We start from the raw sequence: 13,693 nt of genomic DNA, 5'->3' as shown, positions 1-13,693 counted from the left end.
CAATCTCCCACAAGAAATCCTGCACTGATTCTCACTGTGCTAACTCCACAGTGAAGGACGGCAGCTCCTAATGTAACTGAATGGGATGGGCTGGATTTGAATGGCGGCTGACATACATGGACGCTGTTTCTCTAAGACACAGCTCATGCTTTGCTGACACTGATTCGGCTGAAAACATAAGCATCTTGCATTGCATTATCAGAGCTAGATGCCTGGCTACATACAGCACATAATGATCATGAAAAGACAAAGCCAAGAGCAGAAATCAAAAGGCCAGTGGAGCTGTCCATCAAAAGCAGTGGTCGCAGAATATTGAGGTGGATGGAGGAACTCTTGCTCGCTTTCAGAGAAGCCCCCAAATCAGCACCTACTCAAATCCTTCCCGGATGCGTTTGGTGTCACTGTAGTAGTCATCCACCAGGGTGTTGTTGACTCTCCAGCACCGCAGGTTTGTATTCTCCTTCGTGTCTGTTATGTTGCAGTCCACGATAAGTCTGGAGCCTGAAGCAATCAAATTCACCCACACTGAGTAAGAGTGCTACAGATTCTCAGGCTGTCGACCTGGTTGATCATGCAATGAACAAATACGCCTTGCTTTTGAGCCTGAGATGTTTAATTACCAGAAACATCCCCCAGGTTGACATAAAAGTGCCTGCTCCTCTTTCTGCATAAAAGGCAGGGATGGAGGAGAAGCCTTCCAGGCTGGGCTGTGAAGAGATCTGCACACACTCCCCGACAGCAACATCTCTGAGGAGAGTCTCCCACAACAGGAAACATAAGCACTACTTCGTCTACCGCTACTGATGTTAGCAAAGTACTTTACAGTCTACAGAGTGTTTCCTACTCAGCCGCCACCCCCAAGATCATGCATCTTTGAAATAATTCAGTAAAGAAAAGTGGAAGGTACTCCTTTTGTGACAAATGAAAAACTTAAGTTCAGACAGCCTGAGGGGCTTGCTCTAGGTGACACATGCATTGTAGGGAAACGTGAGACATGAGCTGTTTCCTAGTCTCTAATCCAGTGATGCCCAACTTTAACAGATGCAGCCCCTGTACCCATTCTCCTCATTCCCTTATCCTATATCCAAACACCCCAAATAATATTTAGTAAGTCTGTATTTTCAATGTATCTTACCCTTACGTCTAATAAGGCCTACTTCACCTTTCAAAAGGAGTTCTTCAGTCTATGTAGTATTTTACATTTTATTGTGATGTGTAACACATACAATAAAAAAACATAGAGTACAGTTAAACATCAGTGGGTTAAAAGAAAGTAAACATCCCCCTCATCTTCCCTCCATGGAGAAAACAGTGTAGTTCCAGAACTGAGATTTTCCAATATTCCCTTTCCTTCATTTGTATTGCACTGATTGCATATTTATCACCAGATTCTGCTGCTTAACATTTACTTTGGAGGCTGTTGCATGTGTTACACAGGGGAATATACTCTGTCTATTTGTTTCTCCTAAAATCACTACAAAGTCATTTGTGTTGTATGTGTTTCTGATATTTGCTTGGCAAATCTTTTAGGAACTCTCATGTGTATATTTCCTAAGGCATGCATGAACCCATTTCGTGTGTGTGTGTGTGTGTGTGTGTGTGTGTGTGTGTGTGTGTGTGTGTGTGTGTGTGTGTGTTTGTGTGTGTATGTGTGTGTGTGTTTGTGTGTGTATGTGTGTGTGTTTGTGTGTGTATGTGTGTGTGTGTGTGTGTGTGTGTGTGTGTGTGTGTGTGTGTACATATACATGCATATGATCCATATACATGATAGGAACACATAACTTCTCCAGTATTGGATATATACAATACTCAACTTCACAAGATTATGGTGGACTGTTTCCCAGAGGGTTGCTTCAAGCTCCACCCTTACCAGCTTGTGGTAGACCAGCTCCCACATTTATTCACCCCAGGGACTCTTGAGGAATGAGAAATAAGATACTTAGATTGAAATAGAGGGGAGAGAAACAGAAAGAAATGCAGAATAGCCTCAGGTGGGCCTGGATCCTTATCCACCAGCCCAGAACTTTCTTCCAAAGAGCTTTTTATAACAATGCCAAGGGGAGGGGCAAAGACCTTCCCCTTGCTGGATACAGCCAATGCAGACCCTTCCAAACACCTGGTACTCAGGCCCGTGGTCCAACCATCCTCTTATGCAGTCCTGCTGGGTAAAGCCACCAGCAGGAGACTTAGGAAACCTCGATGGGCTCCAACAGCAGCTCTGTGTAAACTTCTTGTTGCTTCATATACACAATAGTACTAACGGTCAGACCATTTTATTATAGATGTCCATGCTCTGAATTTAATTTGTATTTATCTACAGTGCACATGAGCAAACAGCCACCTTAGATTTTGTTGGTCACATGGATGGTGTTGATTGAACACTGTCCATTTTCCCTCCTCTCCCAGGTTCTATTTTCCCTATAAATGTGGAGAGTCCATGTTCACCTATTATAAGCATTTCCTTCTGCTCCAAAATTTTTATACCTTTAATAGTCTTTTAATAAACAGAAATTATCTTTAACAGCATCTTACCTATACATTTTTCCTTTACAACTAAGGTTTTGTTTGTCCCAATTTTAAAAATATCCTTTATTACTTCAGAATCACGAAGATGTTTTTCTGTGTTTTGACTATCATATTCAGGTCTACAACTCACCCAGAATTATTTTTATATGCTGTGAAGGAGAGGTCAAACTTCCTTTTAGTATATATTACATCTAATAAACAAGTATTACTTATTTAAAGATTTTTAATTTTCCAGCTTGTATGGTAACACACACCTATAATCCCAGCACTTGGGGAGATGAAGGTCAGAAGATCAGGAGTTCAAGTCCAGGATACATGATCTCTCTCTCTCTCTCTCTCTCTCTCTCTCTCTCTCTCTCTCATTATTATAAATTATCTACTTTTCTGTAGTACCTTTATCAAAACCCAAAAGACTGGTGTGTAAGAGTATTTCTGATCTTTCTCTTCTGTAGTCATTGCTTATACCAGCTATAGAGTGTATAAATGTGTTAGCCTCCTAAAACATCTTGACATTATTAGTAATCCAATCTAGTTCTTCCTAATTTAAATTTCATTTATCCTTGTACAACCAAAAAACTATTAAAAAGCTATGGAAGAGAGCATATTAATCTGACTTTTTAAAATCCATTGAAATACTGATAAAGAGTTCAGTACTTGACTACTGAACACTGTTCCTCTGAATGTACAAGTTGTTAAGGTCATGTTATCATATTATGTATTCACAGATTCAAAATCAAAATTTGATCACTACATCTCTATTGGCCTGTAATAATGCTTTTGCAATTAACATCTATCTTGATATCAACATAGTTGTACAAATATTCTTGGAAAAGTGTCCTTGGTGCCTCAGAGATGGGTGATGCTAAGAGCACCCAATAGGACAGATATTTGCCAACATATAATTTTCTATAGTACTTGTATCCCAGAAGAAACAGCCTGGCGGAGTCATTAACAAACCATGTTAATGTCAAGATACTATACTAGTGTTTCAGACATGTAAAATCAGCTTTGAAATTTTTTATTGTATTAGAATAGTTTTAAAGAAAAAGTACAAGTGATTTGGGCATTTTAGATAATTTTTTTTTAGAATAGCTACATAGATATCCAAAGATCCCTCAGCATAATTATGTTTACCCTTCTTTTTAAAAACTTCAATTTCCCTGCCTCTCTTATGTGCATTTGTGTGTATGTGTATGCATGTTTGTGTGTAGGTGATATATATTCAGGCAACTTTACATGTGTGGGGATGCGTATGTATATGTGTGGATGCAGAAACTGTCCAATTTGGTTTTTTAGTCAGAGTCATTAGCCTGGATCCTAGCAAAATAAGCTCACCTGGTTGACCAGTAAGCCCAGGGAGGTTCATGTTTGTGCCTTTCCTATGAGCATGTACTGCTATACCCTGCTTTTTTACATGGGTTTTGGAGATCAAATTCTGGTCTTCATACTTATTCAGCATTTTACCTGCTGAGCTATCTCTCTAGCCCAGTACTTCTCAACCTTCCCAATGCTGTGACCCTTTAATACTATTCCTCATGTTGTGGGGACCCCCAACCATAAATTTCTTATTTCATTGCTACTTTATAACTATAATTTTGCTACTGTGATGTAATATAAACAACTGATATGCAGGATATCTGATATGTGACTGCCCCCCCAGGGGGTGTTGATCCACAGGTTGAGAATCACTGCTCTATCCCCTCCAGGTTTTCTTAATTGTTTAAATATATGGCCTACAACTTCCAAAAACAATCATGGGGGGCGGGGGATTCAGTTAAATTAGAACTAGCTAGTCTTTGTAGGTGTTTGTAAAATTCTAGGAGTGTCCCCATGGTGAAGAACCAGAGTACACTAGTGTCTGTTGTTAGGAACGTTCATACCTCTCTAAAAACTTAAAGGAACACCTAAAACAACCGAGCTTGGGCCTGTCGAGCAGATTTGTATCTCTTTAACGCTATCTGTTTTGCAGACATTCACATTTCTAAGTCTATGATTCTCCGGAAGTTTAAGTCTTTCTCCTCATAGCCACAGGCCTTCCTCCTGAACAAGCTCGAGGACTTCATTCTACTTACTACCATTATTAGCAGAAGTAGCACAGTAAATGCATCATCTCTACTTTCATCTTTGCTGCTTAGATGCTGTTTTCATCAGTGTTCTAGCTGTGAAGAGACACCATGACCACGGCAACTCTTATAAAGGAAAACATTTAGTGAGGGCTGGCTTACAGTTTCAGAGGTTTAGTCCATTATCATGGTGGAGAGCATGGTGGTATGCAGGAAGACATGGTGCTGGAGCAAGAGCTGAGAGTTCTACATGTAGATAGGCAAGCAGCAGGGAGACAGAGCGACACTGTGCCTGACTTGAGCTTCTGAAACCTCAAAGCCCATCCCCCACTGACACACTTCCTCTAACAAGATCACGCCTATTCCAACAAGGCCATAAATCTGAATCCTTTCAACTAATCCACTCCCCATGAGCATATGGGGCCATTTTCATTCAAACCATGAAAGGTGTTGTTTAAAAAGAGACATAAGTGGCTATTTATTTGCTTTGATTATTTCTATACTTAATTATAATTGTAATTAACTGTCTTTTGAGAACAGGACTGGCCATGTGCCATGACACTTAATTGGAGGTGTCTCACTGTCACTACTTTCTGACATAATTTCTAACTAAGGATGCTAATAATTAGAAAATAAGCATGTGGCCAATTAATTTTTCTTTCTTTTAAATTTTAATATTCTAATTGAACAATAGGAATAGCATATTTTTATATGGTATAATATGATGCTTGTACATGTTTACATTGTAGAATAACTAAATCATGCTGTGCCGGCTGATTTTATGTCAAGTTGACACAGCTATGGTTATCTAAAAGGAGGGAGAGTTAATTGAGAAAGTGCCAGAAGATCTGGCTATAAGGCATTTTCTTAATTAGTGATGATGGGGGAGGGCCTAGCCCATTGTGGGTGGTGCCATCCCTGGGCTGGTGGCCATGGGTTCTATAAGAAAGTAGGCTGAGTAAGCCATGGGGAGCAAGCCAGTAAGCAGCACTCCTCTATAGCCTCTGGATTAGCTCTTACCTCCAAGTTCCTGCCCTGACTTCCTTCAATGATGAACAGTAATATGGAAGTGTAAGCCAAATAAACCCTTTCCTTCCCAAGTTGTTTTGGTCATGGTGTTTCATCACAGCAATAGTAACCCTAAGACACAAGCTAAGTAACACATGCGTTATCTCACTGATCTAATGAGGAAGCTTTTAATTGTTTTGATTTTAGTTGCAGGTTCCCAGGTACTATGCTATGACTACAGTCTATATAGCCTCCTCTCCTGAGGCAGCATCTCCCACAGATAGTGATGTTAAGTACATTGCTTTAATCTTTTGGGATCTTACTTATCTAATAAACTGGTCAAATAAGTATATTAAAGTTTCCCATTACATGGAAACAATTGTTCTGCCTTATTGTATTATTCTTGCAGTTCTAAGACTTTTAGCCTTATGTATTTAGTGCACGGTGACATAAAAATGGTATTTTTTCTAGGCCTGCTGGAGAAGTAGCTGAAGCAGCAAAGTTAGAAATGCAAGGCCTGCCTGGAATAGAGAGTGAGTTCAAGTTAGTGAGACCCTGTCTCCAAATAAAGAAACAAAAAGACCTGAGACTATAACCCAGCAGTAGATTACTCGTCCAGTGTGGGTCAGCCCTAGTATCAACAACCAAAAAAGGTATTTTAAAAGGCTTTGCAGTTTTAATTAAAATAAAATGACTCAATTTGTTATTTAAGATTTGGGGTCTTGAAAAATTATTAAGACACCCAAACTGATTTTTATGATAATTTTTGCAAATGGTACCCTGCTAGGGCAGTTATTTTTAATCTTTTAGATCATGCACTTTTACATGTGTCTCTTTTGAAAAAGCATATTATTGGATTGACAAAAATCCTAACTGGATTGTGATATTGACTGTATCTGAGGAGCTTCCTTTTAATGAAGACTTGATTTAATCACTTTTTTTTTCTTTCTTAGAAAGTGCTCTCTCTGTTTATTTTATTGGTGACATCTCTACATTAAAAAAAAAAATCTGAGCCCCTATTCTGAGTCAGTGAATTTTGGTCTTTTACTGTGTGAATGATGGATATACTGTAGTCATTTCCCTTACCCCTTGAATGGATTTTCCAGAATAAATAATAAATAAATAACATAATAAGTAAATAATAATAATGAATAAATAACCCAGGATTCCTGATCCAGATTATCTAGTAGCAGTAGTTTCACATTTCAGTAATTGTGTCTATGCTCTCGTTGCCTTTGGATAAATGAATTCACAGAAGTCACTGAGACTCACAGTACTACAGTCCTCGGTGCCAGAATGTCAACGCCATAGTATCCCAAGCTCTCAGTTTTCACTTTGATACGCCTCCTGTTGAGCCAAGGCCCACCCAGAGTTGGAAATTAAACATGTACTGAGGTTATCTACACCTTGAACATTTAATGTACTCATTGAAACAAGTGGGTGTGGTGAGCTCTACCTATGGTGACCCAGAGAGGGCTCCGAGAGCTTTACTTACCGAGTTGAACTTCGATGGAGTTGTTTTTTGGATATGTGATATTAGGAATCCTTCCTCCAGACACAACTTCCTCTGATAAGAAATCACACCCACAGGAACCACTCATTAGAACTACAAAGAAAATGATACGCTTCCCAGAAACCCAATGTGATGGCATGAAGCACAGTGAGAGAAGAGCTTCACAAGCACTGGTCAAGAAAAGCCAAAACTCAAGAGTATGACACTCAGGATGACTGTAATGATGCTGCATTCTGTAAAGCTCTTCACTTCATTATTCATGAGTAGAAGTCATCATCAGCTAGCCACCTACTAGATCACATACATTCTCGTCAATGGCTTTTTCCTCATCCTCTTCCCATTCTTCACCTCACAGCACATCACATGTTATCGCCTAAATTTTCAAAGGCTGGGCCTCTGTCTTCACTTCAGAACCATCTATTTTCTATTCTCTACTTCTTTTAGACTAGTTTACCCATGCACATCTTGAATTACCCTCTAAAGTCCAATGCCCAGAAAGTCTTAACTCCAGGACTCCCTCTGCGTTCCAGAGCCACAGAGGTCATGGCCTATCCTATCTCTCCCTTTGCATGTCTCATGATCATCCTGCTAAAGACTAAACCTCTCCCACACATGTTTTCTCCTTCAGCTGTCTTGTCTCATTGATTAATGTCACCTTCTACCCAGCAGCATATGCCCAAAGGTCTAGAATCCATGACTCCTTCCTTCCTCGCTACTCAATTAACTCTTATGTCCCCCCTTTGGAGATGCTGTGATTGTATCTGGACCACCCATCAACCATATTACCATGGTGCCTCTGCCTGCATGATGTCTCACCTGTACTTCTGCACCTGCCTCCTAACCACTGTCTGCTGCTTGCCATGTTCTAAGAACAAAATCCACATTGCCCTGTTTGGAATTCAAGTTCCACCTACCCCTCACTCCTGACTGATTCTCTAACCTCATCACCTCTCATGATCTCATCAACCAAGGCCAACTTGCCTGTTTTACATCCTTCATACTCAACATGGTTCCTCTTGTTCTAGGGCCTCCACACTTTCTTCATCTTCTGTCTGTAAATACCTTGGTCATTCTGTCAATCTATGAACTCTTTCCTGCCTATCGGCATGCAATCACCTCCCCTGTAATGACACATCTCATAGTGGATTGTCATCTGTCTCTGCCTCTGCTGCCTCACAGACTTCAAGCTTCATCATGGCAGTACACAGATATTTCTTCCCTTCATCATCATTTTCTCTCTACCTACCATAAGTCTGGCCTTTCCTATGCCCTCAGTTAAGAGTCACTGAATAACCATTGCACCCGAGCTGTGACTGCCAACACTCTCTGGATGTTACTATGATATCCTAGGTGGTATCCAGGACTCAATGCTTTCTTCAACCGCTCTTGCTTCAAACCATCCCATGGTCAGTTTCTCCCATTCCAAAGCGGCCCCCTAATTCCCCACTCATATCCTCCCAAAGGCCTTTCAGTTTGCGTGTGACAAAGGCTACAGATGGGTGGTCACCTGAAATTTTTCCCAACTTGAACTCAGCTCCCAACCCTCCTCTTCCCTGACACACTTACACTGTAGTGAAATTCACTGTGGATCCAACAAGAACCATGGTGTCTGACACTGTTGCCCTTGCCTTATCTGTGGCTAGATAGCCCTTCTTATTTCTCTTTATGATTTAAAGATCCGTCCATCTTTCCAAACCCCACAGAGAACTCATTTCCTCTTGGAAGTCTGCCTGGCCTGCTTGTTTGCCAATCTTCTAGTTTCTTCTGATTGTTCTCTGTTCCCTAGAACATGAACTGTAATTCTAATTTTAGCACAGAATGCCCAAACAGCCCCTTTGTAGCTCTGAGCTCACTACCCATGCATCTGAGGCTTCCCAATAGAAGAATTACGTATTTAATTTTTAATTATTAGTTTCAAACATAATTCTAAGCATATAACAGACTGTGGATAAATATTGATTCTACTGATGTGGCATGAGGACTCTTAGATCCAGCAACTTCTTAGAAACTTATCCTTTGAAGAAATTTCCTCAGCTACTCATGTAAGACTAAAGGATTGTGGCCATCAATTATTCAGGCAACGAATGGATCTATTCCTAACAGAGAGTAGGGGATCCGAGTAAGAACAAGGTGAGGGGCTGTTTCCAGAAGACACCATCAGCAGGAGAGCCCAAGAGTGGGACAATCACAAAATAGACTGCAATTTGTTTTCTTAATGAAGAGATACAATATTAAAATTGAAGACCATCCAAAAATATTTCAATCTCGTGAGTAATATCAACAAAAAATAATGCAAGATAAGGCAGGAAGAGCCATGTTGGGAAGAACAAGGCTAAGATACAGAGGACTGGATCTCTGTAATAAAGGGTCCACCATGAGTTGCCCTGGAGAGGCTGCAGGTGGTCAGCAGGAAGCCACCATGGGAGCAGATAGCCAGGACACATGCAGCTCCCGTGAAGCTGAGAACCAGACAGCAACATTTAAGTAAACTTACTGGTGCTCACAGCAATGTAATTTCTAACCATGAACTGTCTCCCCAAGTGTGTGAGTCTGGCCGTGCACGAATAGCTCCCATGGTCATCTGCAGCGACATTGTTCACAAGAAGCTTTGTTCCCGAAAAAGTATACTGCTTCCCTGGTTTAATCTCGTCACAACCCTAAAGACACACACATGAGAATTGAATGAGGAATGGCAAATGCTGGTCACTGTATTAGTTAGCATTTTCCTATCAGCTCCAGGGAGACACAACTTCTATATCCACATGGTCACCAACAATTCAAACCTTAGTTATTAACAATCTAACCAGAATACAATGTATAATATATGCCAGATAGATGCTAGATGGATGGGTAGGTGGATGGATGATGGATGGATGGATGGATGGATGGATGGATGGATGGAAGGATGGATGGATAGTAGATAGATAGATAGAGAGAGAGAGAGAGAGAGAGAGAGATTGATTGACTGATAGATAATAGATATATAGATGATAGGTAATAGATGGATGGATGGATAGTAGATAGATAGATAGATAGATAGATAGATAGATAGATAGATAGATAGATAGGACAGTGGGATTAATAAACAAATAGATTAAGGCTGTTGTGCTAGCCAGTTGTTTTCTGTGACTTTGACAAAAACATTTGACATAAACAACGTAAAGAAAACATTTAATGTACTTGTGGCTTCAGAGGTTTTGCTCCATCATGTTGAGAAGTGTGTGGAGGAGCATCAGAGAACATACTAAGGAAGCCAGGAAGTATACAGAATGTCTGCATTAACAGGCCTTCTCTTTTTCCTGTTGATTTCATCTGGAACATGGCCTAGGGGATGGTACAACCCACACCCTGGGCGGGTATTTTCCCCTTAATTAGTCCTCACTGGAAATGCCCTGAGAGACACACCCAGAGGTGTTCTTTAAAATCTTAAGTATTTCTCAATCAACTCAAGTTGACAATCAACATAGAGAAAGAAAGAGGGGGGGTGGACACTCATCTCCACTCTCTCTCTCTCTCTCTCTCTCTCTCTCTCTCTCTCTCTCTCTCCTCTCCTCTCCTCTCCTCTCCTCTTCTCTTTCCGCACATGCAGAAACCAGAGTCACTATCAGGTGTCTTCCTCAGCTGCTGTCCACCTTGTCTTTTGAGACAGTCACCAACTTGGCTGACTGGTCAGCAAACCCCAGGGATCTGCCAGTCTCTGGTATCTGCCAGTCTCCAGTACACCACCATACTCAGCTTTTTTATATGTGTTTAAAGGAGGGGGGCGTCAAACAAAGGTACTCATGTTTTTAAAACAAACATCTAACCAAGGGAGCCACCTTCTCTGTTCCCAAATCTCAGTTTATCAAGCTAATCATCTTCACCTCACATACCCACTTCCAGACTATTGCCCAAGCCTGTTCCCCTTCCTGTGGGAAGCCCCACTCCTCAGAGAGGCTGCTCGACTAGTTAAGTCCATTTTTTTAATTAAAATATTTGAGTTTCTATCTTTCCCAGCACTGTGAGAGACTTCAACCACGGGGGAATTAGACATTGTGACTGTCCTCAGGAAGCTCATAATCTAATAGATAAAACAGATAAAAATCCTAATTCAATAAAAATGTAACCGAGTCGGTGTTACATTCTCTCCAGACTCAGCCAGCCACAAATGAGTCCTTATTCTCCAGCCCAGAACAAGGAGAATAAATCTATTTTGCAAGCAAAATTCAAATTTAAAAAAATGTCAGAATAAGTACATGATTTGTGTAACATGTCTTCCTAGATTTCTTACATTGCTCCAATAGAATGTAAGAAAATTCCAGTTATCATTTGACAATTGTTCACCAATAGATGGGAGCTACTATTAGGAAGTGGAAGGATGAAAGCATCAGCCCCTCATAATAAAATTGCTGCTCTGAATACAAAAGGCATTCAAATGAGTGTTGGGGAATACTGGGTGTTTTCATAGTTAGCAATGGGGTGGAGACATGACATCCACATTTACATGGTCCCATAGAGCTTAGATTATTTACAGTCTACATCTATTAGACACGCTAAAGCTGATCTCAAAGGCATCAAAATCTGTTGGTGTTACATTAATGGGGAAAAAATCAACACTTACCCTTGGGTTAATTTGACCAAGAGCAAACTCAACTTTGAATTCTCCTCTTCTCTCCCTGTGTCTTCTGTCTGTGTGTAGTTCGGGGTCTGGGGCTTATCTTCAGTTTGCAGTTATGTAAATTTCATATTTTTTTTTTTTTTAGAAATTTTCAGAGTACAGAGTCACACATTTTGAATGCTTTGGATTTCAAAAATCTCTTTTCTGTGAAGACTTAACTGGTGATGCCTGGCTAGGCACAATCTGTGCTGGGCTTCATGGCTGGGCACTCCACTTCTGACTCATTCTCTCTTCCACATAGCCAAATGATCAATCACATTAACACTTAACCTCTTCCACATAGCCAAATGATCAATCACATTAACACTTAACCTCACGGTGTGAGGGTTGTCTTGCCCCACTACAGTGACTAACAACACCTTTTTTCCAATCTACCAGAGTGTACAGACTTTCTGTTGGTTTGATTTTTTTCTTTATTTCAGGAAATATCTCATTATCAACATTTAAAGTATAAATAATAACAATAGCATCCATCTACTGTTTTCTAGTTAGATTGTTAGGGAGATGCATTATTATGGAAATATATCTTATATTCTAAGAGACTGGAACTTTTTTTTTGAAGCATACAGCCAAGTTACTAAGGCACCTTAAGATCTCTTAAGATTTAATCTGATATCCTCCTGTGTCCTCAGCCTGGTTGTATAACCTACCTTTAAGAGAACAACGTAACAACCAGCCTTACTTGTCTTGGATTTCCATGTATCAGCTTTTACAACATAACTAATACAGGGTTGAAATTTCAAATTATGTACTCTTCCTCACCCAGAGAGGAATGCATGCATGTATGCATGTTACAGTAGTAAATGCTGGAAACATCAAACACATGTAAAGAGATCTGAGGCAACAAATATCTAGCATAAACATTGGAAATAGCATCCAGATATCACTTGATAATGGTATGCCTTCAGTACCGAGTGCTTTGGGGTCAGTGGGAGTCTTGTAAAACTCCATTAAGGAATTCTGTTAAGTATCCCTCATTCCTTTCCCACATGATGCTACAATGTTCAATAAATACAGAGCAGAGCTCTTTGTTGGAGACACACGGCAAGAGACAGAAAGACATCAAACAGGCATAGATAGACACAGATACAAGGATAGCTTCAGACTCAGCAACAAACAGACTAATGACAACCCCCAAAACACAAACTAAAACAGACAGAAGACACAGGGAGAAAAAAGAATTCAAACTGGAATTGGCTCCTGGTCAAATTAATCCAAGGGTAAGTGCTGAATTTTCCTTCCTTTATGTGACACCAGCACATTTGAGGACCTCTGGGTATGTCTTTAGTGCATTTAACTAATGCAGGTTGTAAATAATCTAAGCTCTAGGGAACCATGTAAATGTAGATGTCTTATCTAGTCAGATAATGACAACTATGAAAATACAGTATTTACCAACATGCATTCAAATATGTTTTGTACCTCTGGCTCAGCAAGTACAGTATTTCCCAAATGCAAAATGCTCCAGAATATTCTAATATACACTGGATATAAAAGTCTGATGAAGATGAAGTCAGTAAGACAGGCGGGAGTTTGGTCACCTAAAGCGACAGCAAAAGAAAGAACAGCTGGCAAGAGACGAAGAGAGTCACATTGGTTTTCAAATGGGCCGTTCCCGAAGACTGGGAAGCAGTTTAGAACACCATTCCCAAAACAAGGCCGAAGTAGAGATCACAAAAAGAAAGCAAAACATCAATAATGAAGCTTAAATTTGAAACAGGGACGTTTCATGGCCTCAACTTGATCTAAATTAAGAGAAATGGAAGGCACAAAGGAAAAGCAAGCAATGACTTGATCAGACAGGGGCCGCAAAGTGGTGGTGCTTGATTTGACGGGGTTACCAGCAGCTCTGAGAACCTCAGCCATGTGTCGGTAAATTACGGGAAAGGACAAAGACAAATTACAGAGTTCAGGCTGAGTAGCTGG

At 40.3% G+C, this 13,693-nt stretch overlaps 1 protein-coding gene across 1 annotated transcript in view; it reads right to left on the bottom strand.

Annotated features, from left to right (window-relative positions):
* The window catches only part of Il1rl2 (interleukin 1 receptor like 2), a 40,110-nt gene that overhangs the window by 17,151 nt on the left and 9,266 nt on the right, over positions 1 to 13,693 (bottom strand). Inside the window, exons 5-7 of the mRNA XM_036167125.1 lie at positions 9,605 to 9,767; positions 7,093 to 7,164; positions 372 to 501 (exon numbers count right to left, since the gene is read on the bottom strand). Of these exons, the coding sequence (XP_036023018.1) occupies positions 372 to 501; positions 7,093 to 7,164; positions 9,605 to 9,767 (365 nt within the window). The remainder of the gene's footprint in view (positions 1 to 371; positions 502 to 7,092; positions 7,165 to 9,604; positions 9,768 to 13,693) is intronic.

This window comes from Onychomys torridus, chromosome 18, assembly GCF_903995425.1.
Source record: "Onychomys torridus chromosome 18, mOncTor1.1, whole genome shotgun sequence".
NCBI lineage: Eukaryota > Metazoa > Chordata > Mammalia > Rodentia > Cricetidae > Onychomys > Onychomys torridus.
Note: the sequence above shows the minus strand (reverse complement) of the source record. Positions and strands in the feature narration are given on the sequence as shown.